The sequence below is a fragment of the Miniopterus natalensis genome, chromosome 6 (assembly GCF_054644295.1).
Source record: "Miniopterus natalensis isolate mMinNat1 chromosome 6, mMinNat1.hap1, whole genome shotgun sequence".
Lineage (NCBI taxonomy): Eukaryota > Metazoa > Chordata > Mammalia > Chiroptera > Miniopteridae > Miniopterus > Miniopterus natalensis.
The window spans coordinates 44,767,352-44,795,345 of record NC_142086.1 but is presented as its reverse complement, the minus strand read 5'-3'; the positions used below and the strand labels follow the sequence as shown (position 1 = coordinate 44,795,345).

At 52.7% G+C, this 27,994-nt stretch overlaps 1 protein-coding gene across 1 annotated transcript in view; it reads left to right on the top strand.

Annotated features, from left to right (window-relative positions):
• Window positions 1-27,994, top strand: part of ADCY5 (adenylate cyclase 5) — a 143,351-nt gene that overhangs the window by 89,711 nt on the left and 25,646 nt on the right. Inside the window, exons 4-12 of the mRNA XM_016199939.2 lie at window positions 10,776-10,887; window positions 12,364-12,491; window positions 14,494-14,652; window positions 15,523-15,664; window positions 17,554-17,694; window positions 22,033-22,055; window positions 22,969-23,113; window positions 24,318-24,415; window positions 26,896-26,983. Of these exons, the coding sequence (XP_016055425.2) occupies window positions 10,776-10,887; window positions 12,364-12,491; window positions 14,494-14,652; window positions 15,523-15,664; window positions 17,554-17,694; window positions 22,033-22,055; window positions 22,969-23,113; window positions 24,318-24,415; window positions 26,896-26,983 (1,036 nt within the window). The remainder of the gene's footprint in view (window positions 1-10,775; window positions 10,888-12,363; window positions 12,492-14,493; window positions 14,653-15,522; window positions 15,665-17,553; window positions 17,695-22,032; window positions 22,056-22,968; window positions 23,114-24,317; window positions 24,416-26,895; window positions 26,984-27,994) is intronic.

Below are 27,994 nucleotides of genomic sequence, written 5' to 3'. Positions count from 1 at the left end.
CCCCAGTCAGGGGTGTGCAGGAGGCAGCTGGTCAATGACTCTCTCATCATTGATGTTTTCTATCTCTCTCCCTCTCCCTTCCTCTCTGAAATCAATAAAGATGTATTTAAAATAGATTTATATATAAAGTGGAACACAAAGGAAACCCAGAAAATTCGCCACTCAGAAACAGTCCATAATTTAAGATATAGATTCTCAGCCTGGCTTGGCTAACAGTCCAGCACATCTGGCCACCTCTGCTTCTGCCTGGTCCCTGGCCCGCTCACACCTCTGTCCTCCCATGCCACAGGTGGCGTCTTATTCCCATCCCACAGTTGCTGGCTTTTGGGTTTCCAGCAAGCGGGTTTGGTGAGAGGTCTGGCTCAGGCCTCTTCCAAGGAGTGGCCCACGCTGGGGGTGACACCCCCTCATCCCTCCTCTCCCAGAGAGGCTGTGATTTTGAGCTGATAAAAGAATAGTGCCTTGATCAGAGTGGCTCGAGCAGCCCCATGCCAAGAAGCAGAGCCCAGCCACAGTGGGGGATTTCTGTTCTCGGATGTGCTCAGGATCGATGACAGCAATCAGGAAAGAGATGAAAGGAGAGAGAAACCAAGATGCCATCATTGTCATGGGGACAGACATAATTCAGACTCTGCAATTGCCAGGCTAGAGGGGGCTGGTGCACATCAAAGGCCAGCCACAAGCAATCTTATGCAAATATCTTGCTGGGGCCTGGTTCCTCTTCCATTAGCAGCACTGGATGGAGCTCTTTTTTTTTTTTTTTTAAATATATCTTTATTGATTTCAGAGAGAGGAAGGGAGAGGGAGAGAGATAGAAACATCAATGATAAGAGAGTCACTGATCAGCTGCCTAGCCCGTAACCCAGGCATGTGCCCTGACCAGGAATCGAACCCCGATCTCCTGGATCTTAGGTCGATGTTCAACCGCTGAGCCACGCCCAGCTGGGCTGGATGTAGCTCTTGATGGAAGCACATTGCTGGCTCTGGTCTCTCTTTGGGTTCAATTCTGGCTTGGGTTGGGGGTTGAGTAGAAGGTGGAGGGGAGGCATCACAGTGGACAAACACACTTCGGAGCTGGGCTCATGGTACAGTGATTAGGCCCGGGGTTGGGCAGCTCTGCATATATATCATCGCAACATTTCCTGGTTCTGTGACCCGGCAAGCTGTAGGCATTGAGCCACTCTGAACCCCAGTTTTCTCATCTACATAATAGGATAAGAAGAGCGCCGACATAACAGAGTTGTGAAGAGTCCGTGAAATAATGCGAGGAGAGTGCTTAGTACAGTATCTGCCACAGAGCAGTGCTAATTGGGAGCAGCTATTATTGTTGTTACTGTTATTATTATGATTATTATCACAGTCCTATCAACAAAGAAAGGCCTGGGGATTCTCTAGCTGGAGAGTGGAAGGGTGATGAGTCACATTTGTCAGATCTCTACGGAACAGTAATATTTAGAGAGGGTGATGACATGCTGTTCTCTAACCCCACTGAGAGCAAGGCCACAAGAAAAATAAATCAGCTCCGCAGTGTGACAGATTGGAAGGGGAAGAGACTAATGGGGGGAGAAGTTTGGGCAGGGAGGAGTGACAGACAGGCACCACCACTCCGTGGCCTTGTTCTCCCTGCCCCGAGGAGAATGGGTGTATGGCAGACAGTTCCTGGGAGGGCCAGGAGCTTGTCGGACGCTTTTATGCTGAGCCGCCACCACTGGCTGTGGGTTGAGGCAGGCCAGAGGCACGGAACACCAGGAGCCCCATAGATGCCCCTCCTCTCTGAAGTGTGGTGACAGATGGAGATATTTCAGCCCCTCTGGCTGAACAGATCAGCTGGAACAGAAGCTCAGTGTTGTGATGTTAGACCTGTGGTTTGAGAGCCCTCTTGCCTATCCCCACCTCAGGGTCAGAGGTGGGCTGTGCTGTTTCCATTCCTGGGACAAGAGCCTCCAGCAAATGCCAACAGAGGTTGTTCTAGGCTGGGGGGGCGGGGGGGCTCCCAGTGCTCTGCCTTGGAGGAGGGATATTGGGTTTGGAGGAAGGGGACACCCAGAAAAGGACCACACCAGTAGGGGGGCACATCCCCATGGGTCACAGGAAAAGTAGAGGTGCAGCCAGAACTCAGGTACTCTTGCAAGAGGTCACCATTGAGCAAGATGAGTGTCTGTTGAGCAGACTGGGTCACTCCCCTCTGCCACTTTGTAGCTCTGGGAACTTGGGCAAGTCACCTAATCTGAGCCGCAGTTTCTTCACCCCTAATACGGGAGTAATGATGTCCACTCAGTCCTCCAGTCAGCATATATTTTGCCTCTGCTTCCCTTGGTGGGGACCTCTAATGGCACTCACAGGCAGGGGATGAAGGGAGACACTGTGTCTGACACTGGGAAACTCACTTTCTGTTCAAGAAGACATACACTAAACAATAGGTTAACTAGTAAATTGGGAAAGTATCACATGAGGAGGGGGTAGGACTGCATTCTCCAAGGGTGTAGATGTTACACAACGCACTCCTCAGTTATCCTGTTACAACTGTGATAAAAGTCACAAAGGGGCAGAGCCTAGGGCTTCTTGCAGGGGTGCTGGGAAGGAGATGAGGCCGAGTCTATAAAGCCACTGGCTGGGCTCCTGGTCCAGGACAGGCTGCAGACTGTTTGCCCTATGGAAGTGGAGTAAGCTCTCAGGCAAGCGTCAAGGTCAGATAACTCAGTACCCCAAAGGTTTCAAGGGCCAGGAAGGCCTGAGAAGGTGCTGGGGGATTCTCCCCTTCCATAAGGGTCTCTACTGAATGAGGATGGCCCCGCATCTGACTGACTTGTCCCCATGTGGACTCCTTAAGGTTTTAAAAGTAGGTGGTGGGGAGGGCCGGAGATTACTCAAGAGACAGCTCCTCCTCCAGGGGGCGCTGGTTCTCTGCTGAACAAGCATGTTCCTCATAGGGCTCCATCTGTGTGGACCGCGGGGATGGAGTGTGGAGGTCTGGGCTCAGTGGCTTGAATCAGAGGCTCATCTCATTCTCAGGGACCCAGGAGCCCTGTGGGGCTGGAGCCAGGGGCCTAGCAGAGGGGCTGTTGGCCCAGGCATGAAAATGAGGTAACACCCTTCCTTATACTGCAAGGATGTAACCAGGTCTAGGGAGGGCTGCCCTGCCCTCACTTCTTCCCTCTCCCTCCCCTTCTTTTCCCAGTCTCTCCCAAACCTCCCCTTTGTAAGGTTATTATCTCCTCTCCTGTCTCCTTCAAGGACTTGGCTGTATCCCCAGGTCTCTCCAGTGTCTGGTCCAGCTACCTCATGTTCTGAATTATAATGACCTCGCCACAGTGTCTGCGATGCTCAGATCCCATGAGTGGCTTGTGCACCCTGTGGGCAGAGAGGGAAAATGTTTATCTCCAGTGGTGTCCCTGACCAGCCGACCATGTGAGGGGAGTGGGCCATGAACACCTCCATTCCTGTCTCCAACCTGATATTAAGTATTCTGAACTCTACACTCATGCCAATTATAGATCTAAGTGGTCTTTATATTATTGTCTCATCCATTCCACAAACATTTATTGAGCTGCTACTATGTGCCAGGCATGACTAGGAGTAGATGGGAAAGACACTGTGCTTGCCCCTTAGGGAATATCCAGCCCTCACCAGTGAGGCAGGGCCGAGCTAGGTGCTGTGGGAACAACGGTCTGACCACCGAGCTGGCCCCATTGGGGGAGCCACTGGGGTTGGGTCTTTTCTAATGAATGAATTAATTAATTAATTTACGTGTGATAAAATATACATAACATAAAATGTACCATTTTAACCACTTTTACATTCGCATTGCTGTGCAACCATCACCAATCATCCATCTCCAGAAATTCCTTCATCTTGCAAAACTGAAACTCTGTACCCATTAAACACTGACTCCCATCCCGCCCCCAGCCCCTGGCAGCCACCATGCTGCTTTCCGTCTGTGCATTTGACCGCTGTAGTCACTTCATACAAGTGGACTCACACAGTTCTGCCCTTTTGTGTCTGGCTTCTTTCACTGTTAACATGTTAACAGCAAAGTTCATCCATGTTGTAGCGGGTATCAGATATCCCTTTAAGGCTGAATAATATTCCGCTGTGTGTAAATACCACATTTTGCTCATCCAAGCACTGGCTGATGGACACTTGGGTTGCTTCCACCCTTTGACTCTTGTGAATAATGCTCTATGGACATGGGTATACAAATACCTCTTAAAGTCCCTGCTTTCCATGCTTTTGGGTATATACATAGAAGTGAAGTCGCTATATCATACGATAATTCTTTTTTTAATTTTTTAAGGACCCCCATACTGTTTTCCATAGCAATTCACCATTTTACCTTCCCACCAGCAGCACACACAGCTTCCAGTTTCTTCATGTCCTTGCCTGGGGTGGGGTCTTGACAACAAACCTGTGTTTGCCCCGTGACACACAATGAGGATTGTGGGGAATGGAACCAGCAGCTAGCAAGGACTTATTATTTTAGCTCTCTGGACTCAAAATGGGGGTCCCCAGGGAGATGGGAAGAGAGAAGAAGTCAGGGCGAGGAGGTACCGACCCGCTGGATTATGTCAGACTTTGCCTCTGAAACATCCGGAATCGGTTGTGGTTCCTGATTCTGCTGCTAATAAGAATTCAGACATAAGAAGGCTCATTCTGGGCTGGGTAAGCCAAAGAAAACATCGTGAATATGGAAGAGTTGTAATCAGGTCCTAAAAAAAGAATGTGATTTGTTTTTGACCTTTTAAAAACAAACATTTTTATTATATAAAGGATGTATGTTCTTTGCAGAAAAATTGGAAAATAAAAGCAGAAAAAATTGCAAAATAAGAGAAAAAATTAGAAGCACCGTATTCTCACCCCCGCGAGGTCACTGCTAACTGCTCAGTTCCGTGCAGCCCCCTACTCCCTCACTGAGTTTCTCTTTTGAGAAGCGTTTCCCCAGCTCTTGCAAGACTCTGTAACACAGTCTGCAGGTTCTGCAGGGTGGTACATTATCTGGGTGGTGGGAGTAGGATTTGGTGGGCAGAAGCAAGATTGAGAGATCAGGGAATGGACTGGGGTCTCCAGGAGGCCCTGAGGCTGGCAACGTGGATTTCAGGACATACCTTGACCCCAGATCCCTGGACTGGGTCCTGATGGTCAAGCCACCTTCTGAAGTAGGGTGTCCCATGCGTGAGAGTGGAGAAGGCACGACTGCCTCAGGGTGGATTCTCCCTGGTGGCAGAGCCTGGTGCAGACACCAGTATTCAGCGTCCTCTCATTGGCCTCTCCACTCTGCCTCTCCCAGCTTTGCCCTCAGATGGGTCCTTGGCTGCTCCTAGCTCATACGCTTCACTCTAATCGTTTCTCCACCGCCCTTGGAACACACCCAGTCGTGTGGTGGCCATTCTCAGCCAGCTGTTGCTAAGACCATACCTGACTGTGCTGCGCACCTAGTGCATATGAGCCATCACTCCTCCTTTATCTCCCAAGGGGCATGAGTGGACTCCAGGTTGTATGGCCTGGAGCAGATGGAGGATATGCTTCAGGGGTCAGCCCTCTTGGTCAAGAAGAGACCCCTGGCCTGTGGCTGGGCCTCCCCATGCTACCCGTGGGAGGCCTCCAGGGAGCTTCCTGTCCTGCTTCCCCAAGACCTTCAGCAATGCTGGGAGCTGGGCTGAGACCTTGCCATATCCCCTTCCTAACCCCCACATGTGACCTCTGTTTCCCAGTCCCTGGGTCCTCCAAGGCCACTTTAACAGACAGTTAGATGCCTCTTGGCCTTGCTTGAGCTCCCCCTGAGCAATGCCGGGGAATGCAGAAGATCAAAGGAGCAGGTCCTCATGATGTCGGCTGCCCAAACCATGAGGTCAACTCAGCTCCTGGGTGTTCAGATGCTGCCGGATGTGGCTTCCACACAGGAACAGGGCCAGACACTGACAGCTTCATCAAGTCACAGGGCCTGTTGGCAGCAAAAGGGAGCAACAGTGAGGAAATGCGCTTAACCAAAAATGCATGTGGTAAAGCTGAGCCAAGGCAGTGACAGATAGCTGAAGGGCCCATTGTGGTAACTGGGACGCATGCCTGCCCGCTCTTGCCTCTGGAGTGGAACGCAGGGCCCACGAGTGATGGATGGCAGGTAATTAGGGAGAAGCACAGAGCAAGTGGGCCTGCCCGGCTTCTGTGCACCCGCCCGCTGTGAGGCCTGGTCACGTTGCCAACATGAGCTCTCAAGTGGGAGCTAATCGATGAATTAGCACCTTATGGCACATCTGGGCCCAGCCGGGCTGCAAAATGGCCTTCAGAATTACCACAGAGCAGACCAGAAAAGGTTGGCCAGTAGAATAGACAGCCTGCCCTGGGTAAGGTAAACCTCCTGAAGTGACAGTCACTGAGCAGAATCTTTCCCGGATGGCAGAGAAATGTGGCTGACAGGAGTTGGGGAATGTGGGGTGGCAGTGTTTTCATACTGGCTGCAAGGGTCAGGGTTGGGGTCTCCGAGGCCCTGTCCAAGCTGCCATGTGAGTTAGAAACCCTGATTTGAGCCCCTCCTCCCTAGCTGGCTGGTCATTCTGTCCTACCCCTGAAAAGAAGGAAGCCGTAGCAACCTGCCCACCCTGATTCCTCAGCAGCTGTTGAAGGTCCCGGAGGGGGCCCTGGAAGAGCAGATCATAGGAGATTGGAGGGCAGGTCAGGCTTTCTAAGCCACCTGGAGGCCCACACACACCGAGGTTTCCAGCATCTCCTGCCAGAACCATTCCACCGTTTGTTCTGTGAACGTTGCTGGAGTGGCTACTGGGTGCCAGTCGCTGGGCTTCGCAGACTTGTGTCTCAGATGACATGCTTGGAACTCTGAAGAGGCCCAGGGAGTAGAAGCAAGAGCTACTCTAGTTACTGGTTCTGCCTCCTAGTTGCTTTGAAACTATACTCTCTTCCATTCAGCCAAACTGTTGTGGGTTGAATTTATTCCCCTCTGAAAAATATATTGAGGCCCTAACCCCTGGTGTCTGTGAATGTGACCTTATTTGGAAATAGGGTCTTTGCAGATGAAATCGAGTTAAGAGGAGGTCATGCTGGAGTAGAGTGGGCCCTTAATCCAATATGACTGGTGCCCAGTGGAGACAGAAGCACACAGGAAGATTGCCACGTGAGGACACAGGCAGAGACAAGGGTGAAGCAGCTGTAAGCCAGGGAATGCCAAGGAGTAACAGCCGCCACCAGAAAGAGGAAGGAAGGCTTCTACCCAGAGTCTCAGGGGGAGCATGGCCTTGCTGACACCTTGGTTTCAGGCCTCTAGCCCCAGAACAGCGAGAGAATAAATTTCTGTTGAAACCACCCAGTGTGTGGTACTTTGTTCCAGCAGCCCTAGGAAATTACTACGGGCACCAACTATGTGCTGGGTATTGCTCTAGGTGTATTATGTGGTGGTAGTTGGGGGTGTGGGGACAGATATGAAAGCAAGTAGACATGACCTCACTTCATTCTTCAGTCATTCAGTTGCAGATTTTATTGAGCATTTACTCTGTGTGCCAGACATTGTGCTGGGGCTGGGGTATAGCAGTTAATGGAATGGACCAAACTCCCTCCCTTAAGGGGTTTATACTCTAGTGGGAGAGACAGACAGGAGCATAATGATAAGTAACCACAGTAACATAAGTATATTAAATGCTGAAAAGCACAAGGAGAAAAAGTACAGCAGGGAGGGGAGAGAGACCTAAGGGCCGGGTTGTAGACTTAAATAGGGTGGCGGAAGCTTCCTTGGGAAGGTGACATTTGAACTAGTGCAGTGGTTCTCAACCCTGGCTGCCTATTAGAATCACCAGGGAAGCTTAAAATAAAACAGAACAAAAACAGTCAATAGCAGAACACCAACCCAGGCCAATTAAGTTAGAATCTCTGGGGTTGGGGTTCTGAGACCTCTCCTTGTAAAATCTCCCGGATGATTCTGCCAGGCACCAGGTCTAGCAGGATGAAAGCTGCAGTGGAGAAACGTGCTCTCTGTGGCCCAGCGAGGTCACCTGTGGAGAAGGAGAATGGTCCAGGCCTGTCCTTGTCCGTACTTGGCAGACAGACACCTGTCCTGCCTGAGTGCCAGGCGAACTCAGACAGATGACCCTGGTTCCCATTCTCTTTCTTTCTTCTTACCCTGCCTCTGCCAAGTTTGGGGACTTTTTTCCTTCCTACTGTGGCTTCTCACCAGCCTTGGACCCCGAGTGGAACCACTACTGGGCCTGATGTCACTGGCTTTGCATTTGAAATAGTGAGGTTAGCTGATCGTGCTCTTTGACTCTGGAGCAGCCAATTTTGACCCCAACTTGCCTTGGCTTTGATCTCCTGAGAGTTAAAGAAGAATTTCCAGAACAACTATGTCACGGTGCTTTTCACAGGCTAGGAGAGACCTTTTCCTTTCTCCTGGGTGGAGTGGGGCAGCTGCTGGGAGACTGAGAGTTCGGGGAAGTGGCAGGCAGGCCAGGATGGGGGTCTGCACTTGGTTGGGAAGCCCAGGTCAGCATCTGGAGCCTAGCAGCTTCCCCTTACTCGCTCCTTTCTCACCCAGCGTGCTGGAAACCCAGTCTCCCCCTGGGTGGGTGCTGAGCCTGTCTGACAGGTCAGACACCAGGCATCAAAGCTTGATGGTGATTCCCGACTCCCTTTCATCTTCTGAGCACCCTTCCACATGGCTGCCCACTCCAGGAGCAGCTTGTCTGATGTCCAGAGTCCTGTGGTGTGATGGGACAGTGTCTCTCCTCTCTGCTCCTCCTGCTCCCCACTTTTTCTCTTTCCCCTCATTTGTCTTGTCTCTTGTCACATCCCCCCCATTGTTCCCACTCTCTTTGGCTTCCCTCCTGCAGTTGTCTTTGCTGATCCAGGCTGGGATCAAAGTATCTAGAGGAGCTGGGATGCGGGGAAATAGCAATGGGCTTGGGACCTGAGGTGACACAGCCTGGCTGAAGCCCGAGGATGCACTCCCCGGTGGCCCAGCCTTTTTCCATTTCCCCTCACATGAGCCGGAAGCAGCTGCTGAGTGTACCCTCTTGAGGGAGTCCTGCACTCGCCCACTTGCAACATCCCACGTGCCCCTCGCCTCCTTCTGCCTCATATACGAGGCCAGACCACTGATTATGCTTTTATTCGCCTCAGATGACTATAGGCCAACAGAGAGCATATTATTTATTGGTTCAGCTCCTGGACTATGGAGATAGGTTGCCTGTGTGGCCATGGGCAGGTGACTCACCCTCTCTGTGCCTCAGTTTTCTCACCTGTAAAAGCAGGATACTAACTTCAGGGTGAATGTGAGGCTTAAATGAGTTCATGTAAAGTGCACAGTGTCCAACTGTTTTAAAATGTTGGTTTCATTAGTATCCAGGTGTGGTGAATTAGGAGGTGATTTCCATCGAAAAGATAATTTGTTACAGTTCCCAAGAGGTGAGGGCACACAGTGTTGTGGGGGGCCAGGCAGGGCACCAGGGTCGGGCAAGAGGCAGAGTGTCAGGGGAATGTGGACAGGAGCCTTTATTGTGGGAAGGAACGGGGGAGACACAGTAAGCAGGCTTAGGGCTGCCCCGAGTTTTCTGGCACCTGTCCCTGGGGTGATGAGGGCAGGGTCCCGGGTGTGGGAGCCTGACTGGGGGGGGGTGGTTTCTGGACCCTGAGGTGAGTTGCTGACTCTCTAGGAACTGGCTGGCCTGGGAGGGACAGGCTCCCTAGGGTGAGCAAGGCCCCAGATGTCAAACATCAGAATAAAAAGACACACTTAATGCACCCACACATTTTCAGAATAAAGTGACAAAATATGTTTAGTTCTACATTCTTCCTTTAAAGTGAGACTTGTCAGTTTTGGAGCCTTGGGGGCCGTGGTAAGGAAGCCACACAGGCCGTGGGGGGAGAGCCCATCGTGCCGCTGTCTCCGGCTTCTTCTGTGAGGTGGACACAGCAAGCTTTCGAGCCTGAGGGCCCCCGGAGGACTCAGTGACACGACGTGTCGCAAGCTCCCGGCCCCATCCAGGCCACCGGGAGCAGCTCAGTACACGAGAGTCACTACATTTTTGTTTTCATTTCAAGAAGAGAATTCTAGGGGCCCTTACACATTCTGGCACTGGGTCCTCACCTCCGGTCGTCTGTTATGAAACAAAAGGAAGCTGTTTCAGTCTTAGAAACACAAGCCTCAGAAACATAAACGATTGCAACCTGCAGTGTGGGGGCCGGCTGGTGCGTCTGATGCGCGCCCGGGGATGAGGCCAGAGGAGCTGGTGGGGATGGGTTGGGGGGCTTCCAGAGATGCTCCCTGCCTGCGTCTTCCCCTCTCTCCTCCCTGAGCCTCCTTTAATCTGTCCCTTCTAGAGGATTTCTTTGGGATGGAGAACTTGGGGTTGGATTTCCTTGTGTATGAAGTGAGACCTTTGTGAGGCTGCCATTCGGTCCTGAAATACTTTCCAGAGCAAATGAATCAAAGGCCCCCATCCCCAGGCCTGAGAGGTGACCGAGAATTGGGGGGCCTGGTCCAGTCTGTGGTAAACTCAGGCAGACACACCCTCCCAGACCTCCTTGCCTCCACCCTCTCTTCCTCCTGAGCAGCAGTGAGAACATAAAAGGACTGGGGGTGTTGCCTGGCCAGCAGGGAGAGGTCAGCATTCTTGGGTCTCCAGGGCCAGGGCCTCTTTGTCGTCTCCCCAGCAGCCACGTGGAGCCCCCAGTACTAGTAGTGCTGGCCCGCAGACCTCCTAAGGCCAAGGGTGGGCCTGGCTGTGTCCCCCTGACCTTTCTCCCTCACCGGGATCTCCCTCTGCCTGTCTCCCCAGCATCCTGTTTGCTGACATCGAGGGCTTTACCAGCCTGGCGTCGCAGTGCACTGCCCAGGAGCTGGTCATGACTCTCAACGAGCTCTTTGCCCGCTTCGACAAGTTGGCTGCGGTGAGTCACCCTGCCTGTGCCCTCGGCACCCGAGGGCCTCAGCCAAGGCCAGCAGGGTGGCCCAGTCTGGGCTGCCTGAGGGAGGGTGCTGTGGTCAGGGACCCGATGAACCCCAGGGACGGGCACTGTGCCAGGGTGTGCCCTGCCTGGCAGAGTCTGCTGTTGGGAACTGGTGACTGGCGGAGGTGGCTGTGTGTCCTTACGCCCTGCATCAGCCCCGGCCACACACTTAGTAGGAGATGCTTTCTCAGAGTCATGGGTCACGGGGGAGGGAGTAAGTGAGCCCTCCATCGGTGGAAGGGGTGGCGAGGCCTGCAGGTATCACTGCCCAGACCCCTGAGGAACTTCTGTTCAATGGGGCAGATTAGGTGCCTCATCTGCCACTTTCCTGATGAGCGTGGCCAGAGTGACCAGAGGATGAGTCTGAATCCCAGCTGGGCTGCAGACAGCGTGGGCCACCCCTCAAGGGCTTCCAGAGAGAGGGCTCTTCAACCTTGGAACAGAGTGGAAGTAGCACCCCAGGACACTTCCTTCATTAGTCCCTGTTTACACTTTGTCATTGTTTCCTAGCTCTGTGGCTTTGGGTGATGCTCTGGGCCTTTGTGGAGTCACTATAGGTTGGGAGTCACTTGCCATAGTGCCCACCAGCACCTGGACTTGTTCCCCTTTGCCCTCTGCAGGCAGGAAGAGGTGGGCCTCGCTTCATGGATTGTTTCTATCACTGAACTCGGTGAACAGGTCCATGCTTGGCACTTGGGCACTCGGGCACTCGATGAGCCTTTAATAAGTCCAGTGTCCAGCTTCATAAATTAACTTCCTGGAGGCAGACTTGGACAGATCAGTACTGGTGATTAATGACCTTCCTTCTCAGTCCCAGTTACAGATGTTCCTGCCCAGTGACTGCGGTGCCATTCCTCGGCAGGCATGTCAGCCTTGTGGGTGTCTTAGCACTCCCTCCCTGGTCGAGCAAAAGTCTTTTTGATAAAAACTCAGGCGGAGGGTCAGGCAAACTTGTGGTTAAATCTCATTTCTGCTTCTCTTTGTACAAGAATAATAATCAGAAAACTGTTTATAGAACCTTAGGCCAGGAGTCAAGGCGTGCTCCAGGAGGTGTGGTGGGACTGGGGATACTCCCACTCAGCCTGGGGTCTTCTACACACTGACCTGACAGGCTGCCCTATTTGCTGCCCCGTGGACCCTTCTTGAGCCCCTGCAGGGGCCAGGAAAGTGAGTTCCTGAGTGTGGGGAGGCTGGAATGCTTCCCCAAGGGCTGCTTAGCCTGTCCTCTGTCCCCCACGGCTTTTGATAAGCCTGTCCCGGGACTATTCCGCGCATCGTGCAGGCGCTGGGTCTGTGCTCACTGCCCTAAAAGGCAAGTTATTCCAGGCATGGAGTGAATCTGTTTGCTTCCCATTTCTTTCCCTCCCACTTCACTTTCTTGCTATTTTTAATTTTTAAAATTAATTTGCTTTCCAGGAGAATCACTGTTTACGTATTAAGATCCTGGGGGATTGTTATTACTGCGTCTCGGGGCTGCCTGAAGCGAGGGCTGACCACGCCCACTGCTGTGTGGAGATGGGCATGGACATGATTGAAGCCATCTCGTAAGTGCCTGTCTCTAGGGGGACTGTCCATCTCCATGGGCACTGTCTCTCTTTAGGTGGGCTGTCCATCTCCAGGAACATTGTCTCTCTGCAGGGGGACTGTTCCACAGCCCAAGTAACTGACTGGCCACCTGCTTGAACGATGGAGGCAGGGAAACAGTGGATAGAGCCATCTCCCAAGAACCATCCGGCCTTGTGGGAGAGTTGATTTGCTCCTGCAGCTGTTGAGCCTTCTCCTGGGCTCCTTTTACCCACAGCAGCCTGGGAAGCTTTTCCCTGAGGAGCATGTCCTGCAAGAAGGGAGGGCTTTGCAGGAGGTCTGGATCCACCTCTGCAGTAGCAGAGGATAAACCCATAGTGGTGCCATGTGGGCCTTGCACTCCAGTCCCTCCTGTCCTCTCACCATCACCCAGCCAGGGGTAGATCCCACCAGCCCCATTTCTTCCCAGAGGAGAAAGGCTGGGCTTATGGGTAAATAGCTCCCCAGGGTAATATTCCTAGGCAGGGGAAGTCAAACACAGGTGTTCCCATTTTAAGAAAATCGATCCATCCTGGGAATATAACAAGAAGGATTGGGGCCAATTCTTGGTCATTGCTGACCATAGAAGGAGCCTCTGGTCATTAAAAATCTTGGGACAACCCAAGTTTACATGTCAAAGCTTGCATCCAGGTTCAGTAACTTAGAACTTTAGATGTAACCTGGGCAGGAGCCGAAGAAATGCCGGAGGACAAGGTCAGAGGTCAGAGTAGCTGGCCAAGAAGTGGCCAGGTCCATGAAATTTGGCTCAGTCCCGTTCGGCAGTGTTTGTTGAGTACCCCTGTGGGCCTGGGCTCGCCAGTAAGTCCCTCGCCCAGAAGCATGTAGTCTGTTGAGGGAGAGAGGTTGGGACCCCACCATTCTGATACCAGGCATGCCGAGTGGACGAGTGGCAAACTGTGGTGGGAGGTGTCAAGGAGGCAGCCATTGATTCCACTGAGAGGACCTAGAAGGGTCATTATTAATGACCAGGGGCTCCTTCATGGAGGAGGTGGCCCTGGCGTTAAGCCAGAAAGGTAGAATGAGATATCGTCAACCTAAGCAAGTGGCCAGAGGCATTGTGGATGGAAGGAACAGCTCCAGGAAAGTATTTGCGGAGCTGATCCCAGGATAGATGACTTAACGTTCCCTGCGGTGGGTGTCAGCCTCACCCTTGTGAGCTGGGCTGGAATCCTCACGCCCGCCACGTCAGACTGGCGCCCACCCCTGGCTGAGTGGGCTCGTCCCCGGGGTCTCAGGGAGGACCCAGGTCCCTAAAGTGTGCATACTGCGTAACCCCAGAATACCTGTACCCTCCTTCGCGGACTCTGGGCCCCAGACACACACCTGGAGATGTATAGCTTCTGTCCTACTCCCCTTCCCACAGAGGGCCCGCCTGTCTATTGGGGACCTCCTGGGTACATGATGCACATAGCAGGGGCTGGAGCTTACTTCTAGCATATAGGGGACACCTCGTCCTTTGCCCCTGCCTAGGCTCCCCTTTTTCCTGAGCAGACATACTTCCTCTTTTACCCACCTTCCTCTATTATCCAGCGATGTGGGTAACCCCAAGAGCATTATATGTATTGGCTTTAACTTCCCTTTCTGGCTCAAGTCGGCACTAATGTTCGTTTGCATTTTCGGAACGCAATTTAATTATTTAATTGACTGAGGATGGCGACGGCCCCCTGTGCCCTAGTGGGGGCAACTACTGGGGTCTGGGTTTTAGTGTGAGGTGCTGCGCCACCTTGTGGCCAAGCCAGGAAGCAGCACCGCTCACAGTTCACAGCACCTGAGCTCCAGCGCCCAGCCTCGTCCTGCCGGTTGGACAGTCTCAGGCTGGGTTTGGGCTGGCCCAGAATGAAATGACCTTTTGAACCCTGCACCTTCTGACGTGCCCCCTGAACCCCTGCTTTCCAGCCTCACTCCCACTCTGTGTGCCTGGCCTGTGATCCTCTCCCAGCCTTATCCCTGCTCCATCCCCAGGTTGGTCCGGGAGGTGACAGGGGTGAACGTGAACATGCGCGTGGGAATTCACAGCGGGCGAGTACACTGCGGTGTCCTTGGTCTCAGGAAGTGGCAGTTCGACGTCTGGTCTAACGACGTCACACTGGCCAACCACATGGAGGCTGGAGGCAAGGCTGGGTGAGTGAGGGCTGTGGGAAGGGCCCAGATGTAGCCTTCCACCCAGCCCCACTCAGGGCGGCTGTTGTGAGGAGCGGGGCTGGAGTGGGCGGGCTGGAGTAGCTTGAAACCCTGGCGGTGACAGAGTCTAAGTAGAAGTTTTCCAACTGGACAGAATTCTTACATGACACCGTGGCAAGTGGTAGGGAACATCAGGTCAACTTTGCAAGTCTTCACCCAGAAGCTATTTACACAGATGCAGTGGCTTGTGAGGTGCAGGAGCTCTAGAGGAAGGAGGAACCACAGAAAGTTTCCTGGGTATCCAGGACAGAAAGGAGGTGGGATGTGAGCTGGCCTGGGTGACAGGCGGGATTTGGACAGATGAAGAAGGTGGGGTTGGCAGAGTGTCAGGTAGAGGAGTGGGGTTAAGACAGACACAGGATAGGAAAACACAGCATTTCCAAGGAATGGAAGTAGAGCAGATGGCCTTGTAGGGACCAATGGAGAAAACCTGTGTTAAGAAAGACATTCATGCCAGGTAGGGATTTGGACCCAGTTGGTAGTCAGTAGGAGCCACTGCTGGCTCCTGAGGAGGTTTGCAAAGTTTGAGACTGGAGCCCGGCAGGCTAATAATGTATTGTATTGTTATAATAATAGATCATAGATGTGAGATGGTGTAGTTGTGGTGAACACAGCTGGGACAGGCCCTGCCTGGGCCATTTTGATGACATTAGAAGGACACAGGGCATTGAGTAGGGATCAAGGTTGGGGTTACCATTTGAGCCACACTTTGAATCACGATTGAGTCGGTTCTAGTTAGCTTCTGCATGGCAGCCAGAGTTCTGAACTCAGATTTTCTCCCTCCTCTCCCGCTTCCCTCTGCACCTGCAGACGCATCCACATCACCAAGGCCACACTCAACTACCTGAACGGGGACTACGAGGTGGAGCCAGGCTGTGGGGGCGAGCGCAACGCCTACCTCAAGGAGCACAGCATCGAGACCTTCCTCATCCTGCGCTGCACCCAGAAGCGGGTCCGGGGGCCGGGAGCTGGGGGCAGGGAGGCTCCGGGGCTTCGTTCTTTGGGGAGGGACGTTTTCTTGGCCTGCTGCTGCCTTCTCCTCTTACACTCTCCTTGAGCCGAGTCATGGATTCGTTGGCTCCTGCATCTTGGGAAGGACATACCAGGAGCACTGCAAAGGCTGAGGGCAAAGAGGGAATGTTTTTTCAATTTGCTTCTGTTGCAAAAACGTGCAGGCTCAGATCGGTTAGCAACAGTGCCTCAGAAGGTCATGAGATGGAAATGAAGCCTCTAGGAGATCTGTCTACCACAGGCTTCATCTCACTCCTTTTCTGTTGCCGGAACTCAGCGGACTTTGGCCCTTGTCCGTCCCTCCGTGTGTGTCCGTCCCGTCCCCCCCTCCCCCCCCCCCCCCCGCCTGAGCTTGTGTATCTTTGTTTCTTGAACCTCTGTCTTTTTCCTTTCTTCCAGTCCCTTCTTCCTCCTTTTGTCTCTGCCCACATTTACCAAAAACACACACAAAAACCCCTGAATTATCAGCAGAACTCAGCGTTCTATTTTTAATAGTCTCATGTTCCAGGTTCTTAATTTTTAAAGTGAGTGACGAGAACATTTTCTTTTTTCTCCCCAGATTAAAATGCCCCTTACTTATGAATGTTTCCGATGAATTTATCTGTTGGTCAGAGCCCTTCCATAGAGGAAAGCTTCCCTGTTTCTTTCCTGAGAAATCAGACTAAAATACAAGATTAAGCTGTGAGAAAAGTTCAGAGAAAGTCTTGGATGAGAGCAAAAGGAGGTTTTTAAAGGGAGGCAGGGCTCTTTGGGGCACGTGCCCACCCGGAGAGGGACATCAGAGGGCACCTTGTCCTGCCTCAGCAGCACCTGCAGGACACCGGTCTGTCAGCAGGGGTCTCAGGCCCCTCGCAGACACAAGAAGAGGAAGGGAGGGTGCCGGGCGCTTTGGAGAGAGCTCCTAGTGGCTAATTGACACATTTTTAAACTTTGGCTTGTTTGGCTGGAGTATAAATGAACTGAAGCCCTCGCAGGCCCTCCTCCCACCTCCTTCCTCTCTACCTGTTCCCAAGACCTCCAGCAGCCTGCCCCTCTACCCTGGGTTTTCTTCCAGCTTGACAAGAGGTCCAGAAAGGATGAAATGGAGACAGACAGAGAGACAGGCAGGCGTGACACGCCCCCCAGCAGTGTCAGCTGAATCCCCCTTCCCTCAAATCCCTAATTGTGTGCACTCCAGGCCCAGGGAGGGCGTTGGGGGGAAGGCTGCCTCAGGTCTCTTCAGGGCCTCTCCAGACCTTCAGTGGAGCCTGTTTGGATGGATGAATAGACAGAAAGATAGAAGAGATTGTGGTTGGCATGTGGGCGTCTGGCTGAGTTCCCGCTTGTGTATTGTGCAATGCACGTCAGTCCTTGACTCTCATATCCTAATGACCCAAACTTCAGGAAGCTGCTTCTGGGCAGCAGTCCCACTGCCTGCTCTGCTAGGACCCACCTATTTTGGATAAGCTGAGTAGAGACTGGAATCCCAGGTTTCCTTTCCCTCTTATCACCCCCGGACACCTACGAGCCCAGGCTCTGCCCACCCCTGAGGATTCCATATGATTGACAGGTCTTCCCAGGCCCATTTATTTCCCCGCAGACCAACCTCATTGTCCTGTTCTGCCACTCTCACAGGGCTAGCTTTGGGGAGTTTGGAGGGATTAGGATGCTCTCTTGGGTGAGCTCTAAGATCTTGACAGACTTCTGGGCTCCAGGCTGTGCGGAGAAGAGAGAGGCAGCTGCCTTAACCGCTGGGCTTCTGGCAGGCACCTGGGAGCATGAGAAACTCCACTCTGGGGCTCATCTTGTGGGCCCTGCCCACAGGCTGATGCATCTGTGTTGCTCTCCCAGAAAGACGAGAAGGCCATGATCGCCAAGATGAATCGCCAGAGGACCAACTCCATTGGGCACAACCCGCCCCATTGGGGGGCCGAGCGCCCCTTCTACAACCACCTGGGCGGCAACCAGGTGTCCAAGGAGATGAAGCGGATGGTGAGTGGTTGGCAGGGCAGGGTGGGCCTTCTGTGGGTGTGAGGCTGGGCCAGGCCTTGGTGTTGCCCGAGGGAATCTGGAGAGCCACAGAAGGAAATATTGGAAGTGGGGCTCACCCCAACTTTGAACTAGGAGCCAGAGTGCCTGACTTCTGGCCCAGGCTCCCTTCACAAGCCTCACCAGCTCTTGGATGCTGAATTCAGATTTGGGACACAGCAGTGACACCCCTTCTTCCCTCCCTTTGGACAGAGTTTGCTGGCAAAGGCTGGAAGCGGCCTCAGCTGGCTGGACCCGGGGTGAGGCCCTGAGGAGTGGGGTGGGCTTCAGCTTGTCAGACATCCTTCTAGAGCCTGCTGCATTTCCCAGGCAGTTGAAACCCATCCTTTGACCCAGACGTTCAGAAACCATCCCACTGCTTTTTGACAAGTGCCAGGTGATGGTTCCCTTTGCCCACTGTGCTGAGAAACACCCGTGCTAACTGCAGCCACTGGTGGGTGCTGCAGGCTGAGTGAGTGGAGGCCGACTTGGGTGCTACCTCATCTCAAGGGACCCTGCCTGCTTTGGGACAGACACCCCCAGCATCCCTGCATGCACCGGGGACGAACTAATTCAGGAGGTGTTGTCCAGGTTCTATCAGTGATGATAGGAAGGAATTCTGAAGGTGGAAAGAAGACGAAGAAGGTGACAGAAGTCAGGTCACAGCATCCATGTTTCTTCCCTTTCATCTGAGAGCTCAAGGGCAGCCTGGCTTCCCAGCAGAACCACCCACCCTTAGGGGGTGCTGGGTGAGGAGCGAGGGTGCAGGGCTTGGTGTGTGTGGCCACGAACCTCCCACAGAGCAGGGTGGAAGGATCAGTGGGGCATGTGCACTGGGGCCAGGCTAGGTTTCAGTTGCAGCAATAGGGGTCAGAGACAGACTGCATGGAAACTGAGCAGACGGAGTCAGGGTCCTGGGGGAGGGGACTGCAGGGGACCCAGTCTCTCTGTTTCTTGCTAGCTAGCAAGTAGCAGATAACAAATGTTTAAGGAAAATATACAGAAAAAAAAAATGAAGTTAGTCAAGACCTCCATTTTCCTTTTTTTTTAAATAATTTTTTTAAATCCCCACTCAAGGATATTTTTATTGATTTTTAGGGAGAGAGAAAAATCGATGTGAGAGCAAGACATTGATCAGTTGCCTTCCATATGCTCCCTGATCAGGGATCGAACCTGCAACCTATTTATGTGCCCTGACTGGAAATTGCACCTGAAGACGCTCCAAGCAAATGAGCCACCTGGCCAGGGTCATTTTACTTTTGGTGGTAAAGAATTAACTCGCAGGACACCAAGGTTATGAGGGAGCCGAGTGGGAGAGGCCCAGCCTTCCCCCAGAGCTTTGAACTTGGACTCCCACGGACCTGGTCAGCGTTACCCAGGGCTCCAGCCACCACTCTCCTTCCCTCAGCGGCCCTCCCCAAAGCAAAGAGCAGTGGGTGGACCCTCCCTGTTTTCACCCCAGTCCTTTAATACTCTCGGAAGACTCTGTATCCACATGACCAGGATGGTCAAGAGTGGTGCTGGCGAGAGGAGAGGGGGCAGACTGAGAGCAGGGTGAAAAGAGTGAGGCTCTCATCCAGGTGGGAGGAAAGAGAGGCACAGGGGAGCAGGAAGACAGGAGGAGAGAGGACTGAGAGGGTAACTGGGGGCAGAGGGGGAGCTGGAGATGATGGAGTGTGGGGAAGAAAGAGACAAGGGAAGAGGTGAGGAGGGACCACCAGCAGGCCGGAAAAGTGCTTGGTGGTACTTTCTCTGTTTAAAATCTGTGGAAAGTGGGGGTTTTTTCTTTAGTGATAAGTCGTGATATGTGATGGAATATTCAGTTATTTCAGAGCCTCAGAGGGGGTTTGGACAATAAGCACCAGTTTGGCAGACACATTAATCATTGTTAGGACAAGGAGCTGGGGAGAATTAGCACAAGGGCTCTGACTGGGGAAAGGGCATCCTCAGAGGAGATTGGCTGCAGGAAAGGCTCCTTCAGGGTGTTAATTGCCTTGCCCATCCTGGCTGGGCAGAGTCACCTAAAGGGCCAGCATCTAAGCACTGACTCCTGGCACCCAGCACGCTAGGCAGAGGGTCTGGGCTGGGGGTGGGACCTGTCCCGGCAGGCATCAGCACACCATTGGCAAAAGGAGGGCTTTGACCCCGACTCCTACTGCAGATGGCATGGATGTGGGGATGGGGGGTGGAAATTAGATTAAGCAGTGATGGAGAGCAGTTAGAAAGGTACTAGCTTGTAGTCAGAGGTTTATTCTTTAAATCTTGGTCCAACTTTTAATTCAGCTTTAAATCATAGTGATGGGCTCTGCAGGTTTATGTTTAGGCACGAGTGTTGAAGGTCCCTAGTTGATTTGTTAGTAGGAAGGCTGACAGGGTAATGCATGGACTTGTGCTCAGCTAACCAGGCTTGGGGAAGCTCTGCAATGGCCAGGGACAGTGGGCTGCTTTTGCTTTAGGTCTGAAGGGGAGGAATCAGGAACCAAACCCCTGAGCTGAGCCGAAGTGCTCCCCAGAAGCTCTGAGGCACAACCATAGGAACCTGACTGAGGGTCCTGGGAGCCGACTGAGCTAGTAAGCAGGTCAGGGGACTGGAACCCAGCCTGCTGGATGGTGTTCTTAATGACCATCTTCCATGGTTTATGGACCAAGTGTTTTCTGACTATTGTCAGCCCTCCACCCCAAGCAGATGCTGAGCTCTCCACACCAACACATGTCCCCCACCCCATGTGCTCCAAATGGACCCAGCCCAAACACCAACCCCAGCACAACCCTAGACAGTCAGAAACAGGTTTATTAGACACATGTCAGGTATATTTTTGAGCTGTAGAGACCAGCAGAGGCATAATACAGCTTGGTGGTTCTCAGTCCCAGAGTAAAATCATTGCCGGCGTCCGGGATGGAATTCAGTGGGCCAAAATCTGTCTGTCCGTGTTCCAGACTGGGCCTGATCAGATGGAGTGCTCACCTGAGTGACACCAACTCCTCCAACCTGGGGCTGGGAAGTGAAGTTGACTGGGTCTTGCAGTGTGGATGGAGGGCCTAGCTGTTCTCAGAGGACGGAAGACAACTGCCAGGCAGCCTGGGAGGAGCTCAGAACCCACAGCTGGGCACTTGGATGTGCCACTAGAGGCTGCTGAGGCCCCTGGGAGCCCTCAGCTGAAGGGGGTGGGGATAGAACAAGACAGAGCCCCCAGGTGCCATGAGGACCCGACACTGGTTTTAGCGTCCAGCAGCTCTGACTCCTGGAGATCAACAGAAATCTCGCTTTTTGTATTTTTGAGTCGTGTCCTTTATAGGAATGAAAAGAGGTGTGCTCATTTGCGGTTTGAGTTCACCTGGCATTTGCCATCCTCCCTGTTTGCCCAGCAGTGTGCTCCCTGCTGAGCCACAGTGGTGAGAGGTCATTCTCTGGCCTGGTCTCAGCAACCTGAGCCTCACTGGAATCTGCCTGTCCGAGGGCTATTTGTCACCTCCTCCATTGCTTCCATTCCACCACAACTGGTCGGACCCTGACGCAGCTGTTCCTCTATGGACTTTATAGAGGAACTCTGATTAGGACTTTGAGTTTGGCAACCAGTGAGGGACTTCCCTGCTCTCACCCATGCCCTGTGAATGTGAACGCCAGAACAGTAGTCAAAACCCGGTTCCAGGCGGGTTCCTCATTCCTGAGTCCCCAACCAGCTCTGGCCTTACAATAACATATTGGTCCTCAGAGACCAGAAAAGCTGTTGTAGGTAACCAGTTTAATTTTCTTAAGTCAAAACTTAGGGACTCCCAGGAGATTTTATATGTACTCAGTGGGAGTGTGGGGTTTGGTATGAGTGGGCGTGTACACACATGTGGGGATTGATCAGCTTAGAGGTTTTCTCTTATTTCCATCTGAATAAGTGGCAGAATTGGGAGGGTCCAGGAGGAGGGGGAGGGGAGGTTTGGGGAATATGACAAGGAGTTGGGTGTGGGGACAGGAAGAGCTTAGACTCATGGATTTTGCGAGTCAATGAAATGAAAGCAGTGCAGCCCCGCATCTAGCACAGAGCCTGCCCCATAAGAAGGACCCGACTATATTCACGGAGGGGAGGGAGGGAGAAGGGAGGGAGGGAGGGAGGGAGGGAGGGAGGGAGGGAGGGAGGGAGGGAGGGAGGGAGGGAGGGAGGGCTACCAAGTGACAACCCTCTCATGTCCAGGCTCCTTGGTGAACTGCAGAGAGATGGGCCGCCCCCTTCCCACAGCCCCATCTCTGGAAGCCTCCATGCCCAGTCCGCTCTGTTCTCATACTCTCCTTTCTCTGTCCCTCTCTTTTAGGGCTTCGAAGACCCCAAGGACAAGTGAGTAATGTGTCCTTCGCTATTCCTGCTCTTTTGGCCTTGGGGATATCTTCAAATCGGCCTCATAGCTTTGTTTCCCCACGCTCCATGGGGAAGGAGCCCACACATAGTCTTGGCTGAGAGTGTCCAGAGCACACGGCAGCTGAGAGATGACCAGCCCTGGAGCCTGAGCCCTCTGGCAGAGAGGCTGGGCCTTGGCATTGCCCGTGTTCAGTCTCCGCACCATGCCCACACATGTGTGCACACACTGACACCTGTATGCGCCCACATTCTGCACATGCATGTGTACATGCACATGCAGCTCTCAGGAAAGTGCAGACCTTGCACAGTGGTCACCTGCAGTGCCTGGCCAATCCAGTGCCCTGGGGGAATGTCCTCTTTCTCTTCCACTTCCCAGTTCTCAGGGACTAAGCTTAATTTTAGTTCAGCACCCAAAGATCATGAAACCTCCCCAGAGGGTGCCTGAGCCAGGTTAAAGCACCCAGGTGGCTCACAGTCCCTGTAGCAGAAGTCTCACCTCCTGATCTCGGCTTTTATTTCTGGATAATGGTACAGCCAGAAATTAAAGAGCAGAGACTGTTACCTGTGGGGAGAAAACAAACCTTCCGTAGTAATTCATATTATTCTGATGATGTAAAAATATGTCAGTAGAGTCAGAAAAGCTTGTTTCAGTGAGGCCCTCCAACCAGCGAGTCTGAGACAGGCAGTTTTCTACGCATGTGTGCAGTTGTTAAGACGGGGGTTGGGGGGGTGGGGCTTGGGCTTTGGCAGTCCTGGTCTCAATCTCAGCATCCCTGCCCCTTATTAGGGCTGATCTGGGTCTCTCATGGGTCCCGGTACACAGGTAGAGCCACCCTCTAGCTGCACCCCCTGGTGGTCAGCCTGTCCTGTGTCTGCGCCTCTTGCTCCCCAGGAATGCCCAAGAAAGTGCAAACCCCGAGGATGAAGTGGATGAATTTCTGGGCCGCGCCATTGACGCCAGGAGCATTGACAGGCTGCGGTCTGAGCATGTTCGCAAGTTCCTCTTGACCTTCAGGGAGCCTGACTTAGAGAAGAAGGTACAGCACCCTGGGTGGGAAGGAGGCTCCAGGCAGAACCAGGGCCAGCAAGAGGGAAACAAGGCAACAGGTGGCTCCATCCCGTCTCCATTACTGTTGGAAGAGCCCTTCTTGGCCTCTCATTTTCTCCAGCTCTAAAGCTGCACTACCCAGGAGATGAAGATTTTAGGGAGACCTCCTTGTTTGGCAGGGATAAATCTTAACCTCTTTGTGCCTTAGTTTCCTTAACTGGAAAATGGACCTATTTAGCATACCTACCTCAAAGGGTCATACTGAGGATTAAACAAGACCTATATTTGAAACACATAAAACAGTATCTGCCACATAGTATATGTTCAATAGGTGGTAGTTGCTATTTGTACTATTTCTGTTATTATTATCATTATCATGACCAGTGGACTACCCAGCTGCACTGAACCTCAAAGTATTAAATTTGGAAGGGGCATTCAGTCTCCTTAAATTGTGACTGAAAGCTAAAACCCAAGTAGTTGCTCAGTAGATGTGCTCTGAGCCACCCAGTGAAGTGGTGACAGAGCCGGAACCAGTCCCTGGGTCAGGGTCTTTGCTCCATGTCACAGGGTCTCCCTGGTGTTCGGTTAAATGGGCTTGTGTGAACTCATGTGGTCATGGAGTGAAGCAGTCCTAATTAGGAGGGAAAGGGAAAGTGATGGAAGGGAACTTACTCTGTTTACTGGCACTGTGGAGCTGACGAGGATCCCCAGCCCAGCCTCCGCTCCTGCGGCTGGTTGGTGTTGTGGGAGGAGCTGGGGCTGGGAGTCAGGACCTAGGAGGTGAGCTGTGTTTGGACAAGTCTTGTGACCTCTCTGAGCCCCAGCTTACTCATCTCTGAGGTAAAAACAGCAGCAGTCCTGGTCCTGTGCCTACTCCCTGGTGTGCTTAGGCGGTGAAGATAACGCGTATGTCCTAGGATGTAGACGGGGCTCAGTAACTTTAGCCCTGATCGCTGTGAATTACTCTCACAGTGACCTGGTCTGCAGAAAGCTCCTGGTTTCACACAATTCAACTCCTCTCCCCACAGCATCACCTTATAGTGACTTGGACTGGTTTCCCAAGAGCTAAGCCTAGCCCCAGTTCTCGGGTCTTCCACGTCCTGGGAGTGGGCCGCCCTGGGTGTCTGGGATGGGGCGGAGCTGGGACAGACAGGGCGGTGCCCCTGCCCCTCACTCTGCCCGTGTCCTCTCAGTACTCCAAGCAGGTGGATGACCGATTCGGTGCCTACGTGGCGTGTGCCTCGCTCGTCTTCCTCTTCATCTGCTTCGTCCAGATCACCATCGTGCCCCAGTAAGTACCCATCCTCCCGGGGCCCCTCCTCTGGCTACAGGGATTCCAGGGGTGTGAGGGGAGGTCATGTAGCAGAGCGGAGGCCGGAGTCTGGTTGAACGTGCTCAACAGGGAGAGAAGTTTCCAAACGTGTCTTCGGTGGGACTGGGAAGTCGGGAGCCTGACTCCTCCGTGACAGGGAGGCCACATGCTCATTTCAGGGTGGAAACCTCTCTGGGCACAGCTTAGTCATGGGAGACTCCTCACCACTCTGTCGTCTCATCTCATTTGAATCTACACCACTGGTGCCCATCGAATCACCCAAGGTCACCAGGCTTGTTTCTGCATGACCTTTGGTTCTTGCAAAAAAATCAATACATCTTCAAAAGATAAAGGTTTTTTGCTACTCTGGATAGTTTGAAGAGAAGATTTTAGGTCCTGAAGGCTTTCTCAAAGAGATGCTCCCAAACTCTTTTGAGGACTGGCTGTGTCACTGGGAGAGGCTTGTGGTTCCCTAGAGGACCACTCTGAGTGGGCAGTGGGCTTATGGAAGGTATGTGTTAGTCATTCACAGTAGTGTTACACCTAGGCGAGAACGATAACTGTTCCACGTGTGTATACATGTGTATGTGCATATTTTTAACTTTTTATTATGCAATATTTCAAACATACAGAAAAGTAAAGTAATTAATATAATTAACCATTCCCTACATATAGCCATTGTTAATATTTTGCTTTTTTCTGTTTTATTTTATTTATACATTTTTAAAAATATGTTTTTATTGATTTTAAGAGAAAGAGGAAGGGAGAGGGTCAGAGACATAGAAACATGGATGAGAGAGAAAAAACATGAATCAGCTCCCTCCTGCATGCCCCCTACTGAGAATCGAGCCCACAACCTGGGCATGTGCCCTGACCAGGAATCAAACTGTGGTCTCCTGGTTCGATTGGTCGACACTCAACCAATGAGCCACGCTGGCCAGGCTCAACGCCTTTTGGTTTTAGTGGCACTTACTGTTGCAAAGCTGGCTCTTACCTTTTATCTGCTGTAACTGTCAGGATACCGTAGGGGAAAACCAGACACGGTGGCCAGCTGTGCTCTGGTTGCCCCCTGCAAGGAGACTGCAGAGCTGGTGGGATTATGAGTTCTGGGCACAGGACCCCATGTTTCTGAATTGAAGTGGAGCTAAAGGTGTAAATAAGCAACCTAGACTTTCTGTCCCATTACCAATGAAAGTCCCCTTAGTTTGGGTGCATGATCCTGCCTCTTTGCCACTTATTTTTCTGCAGCACAGCTTGGGGTTGGGTTATCCCAGCACCCTGCTTTGCCTCCAGCTCCTTCATTCCCTCTTCAGCTACAGCTCCAAGTTGCTGAGGTGTTGACGGAGGTCATTCTGTAGCCATCCTCTCTGTGTGGAAGCCTTAAAAGCTACTTTAAGTCTTTCTTTCCCTCTGGCAAGAGTTCTCTCCCCTTGTTTTATTTGTTTAAGGCATCTAAGTACTGGCTGCTGGGGGAGCCTGGAACAAAGACCCCATTTGAACACCTCCCTAGAGGCATCACGAGTCCTTAGCTTGCCTCTAACTTGCTAACGCACCTGGCATCTCCAGGCCACTGCACTCCCTGAAAGAGGAGGAGTCTCTGTGGCCTCCTGGGACATGGTGGAGTGTGCTGCACCTAGGCCAGCCCCTGCCCCAGGAGGGCCAGCCAGCGGAAGGTTTTGGAAGGAGTCACTTGCAGCTCTTTTGTCGGAGGATTCTGGCCCATGGTGGACGTTAGGATCACTGAGCTCTGCCTCTGAAAGGAGGGGCAGTGGGAGATCCTGGAGGTTTTTTTGTTGAACTGTCCAGGAATAGGGAGCACAAACTGAGCAGGACTTGTGGGGCCTGGCTGTGGGGAGGGCACACATGACTGCTGTTTCTTGGAGTGACTGGGTGAGCTGCTTGACAAAGGCGTTTCTGTAGACAATGGCTGCTCATCAAATCAGTTTCAGCCTTCAGGGTTACTTGTCAAGCGAGCCAGGGGGCTGCGTGGGGGGAATAACCAGGTGATTTTTAAAATGGGTCCCTCCAAGGTAGATGAGGAGAGTCTATGGATCACTAAGAATTAGGCGAAGTGTTGAGCAGGCTTCATCCAGTTCTCCATCCACCCTGTGTCTGCTGCTCCCACAGGAAGGCACAGGGAAGCAGGAAGGGCAGGAGCCAGGCCATCACAGAGGAGGGTCCTGAGTCAGTTCTCAAGGCCGTGGGAACCCTTCTGAGCGAGTTGGGGCCTAGAAAAGCCTGGGCTGTGGGAGCAGGGGAAATGGAGCAACTTCTGCTTCCTTCCTAGGGGCTTTCAGAGCCCCTGCCCCTGAGAACTGTGAAGACGGACACTTGCAGCCTGCTTGCAGGGCCAGGGCTCAGAGAAGTTGTCCCCTGGCCACCTGGACTTGACTTCACTTCCGTTCCCGTCATCTGTCACCCGGGTCCACCCAGAATCCCCACCTCCTCTCTTCTTCCAGCTCCGTGTTCATGTTGAGTTTCTACCTGACCTGTTTTGTGCTGCTGACCTTGGTGGTGTTTGTGTCCGTGGTCTACTCCTGCGTGAAGGTGAGTCTGGCTGACACCTGAGCCCCACCCCCTTCCTTGTTCCCCGTCTTCCCTTCCTTCCCAGCCCACTGATAGAGGCCTTCCCAGGAGCCTAATAGTCCCATGTGGGATCAGGGTTGCATGGTGCTGCGCCACAGCTCTTGACTGGCACTGGTGGCAAGCTAGACTGCAGGGGGTGGCCAGTGTAGCCTCGTTTGTATTGGCTGTGTAATCAGCCTTTGTTGATCTTTGCAACAGGAAAATGGTGTTGCTCCCGCTTTTGTCCCCTCGGTATCAGGTAGGGTAGAAGAAGGGCATCTAATACAATGCTTGGCATGAAGCAGCGGTCAGTAAACACTTGCCGAAAGAATGAGTGTGGAAGTGACCTTGACACCCCCTCCAGTGTTCCATGTACCTGGAATTGACCTTGGAGGGGCCTGTAGAGATGATGGCTTTTGAGTTGTTCACCATACAGATGAGGAGGGAACCCGAGTGGTTCATTGTTTCGGTCAGGGCCACGCAGCTAGTAACGTGGGCATGGGACCCTGCCCTGTGTTTTTCTCTCACACCTTCTCTGGTGCATACTATGCCCATCAGCCAGCTGTGTCCTGCGAGGGGACCTGGCCACAGGCTGTTCTGGTCTGTTGCAGAAAGTCCAGGTTCCATTTGTCATGCCCACCAAGACTTCCTCTCATTTCCTTCCCCAGTGGTTTCAGAATTCCGTGGCGGGGCCAGCCTGGTCCCAGAAAGCTCTCTGTCCCCAGGCAGGTGCAAGCCCTCTCCAGCTCCTCTGTAACCACTTCTCTGCTCTTCCCTGACACTCGGAGCCAAGCCCTGGGCTGGGAGGGGCGGGCAGGCCCTGCCATCACTACCCACACACTCTGCAGTGGGTACCATGTTCTTCTTCTGGAAGGATTAGACCTTTGTCACCTCCAAAGTTCCTTTTATCTCTCCACCCTCCAAATGGGGTCCTTCATTAGGCTGTTAACTGTTTAATCACCTGATGTCAAGGTCTTGGTGGACTGTCAGAAC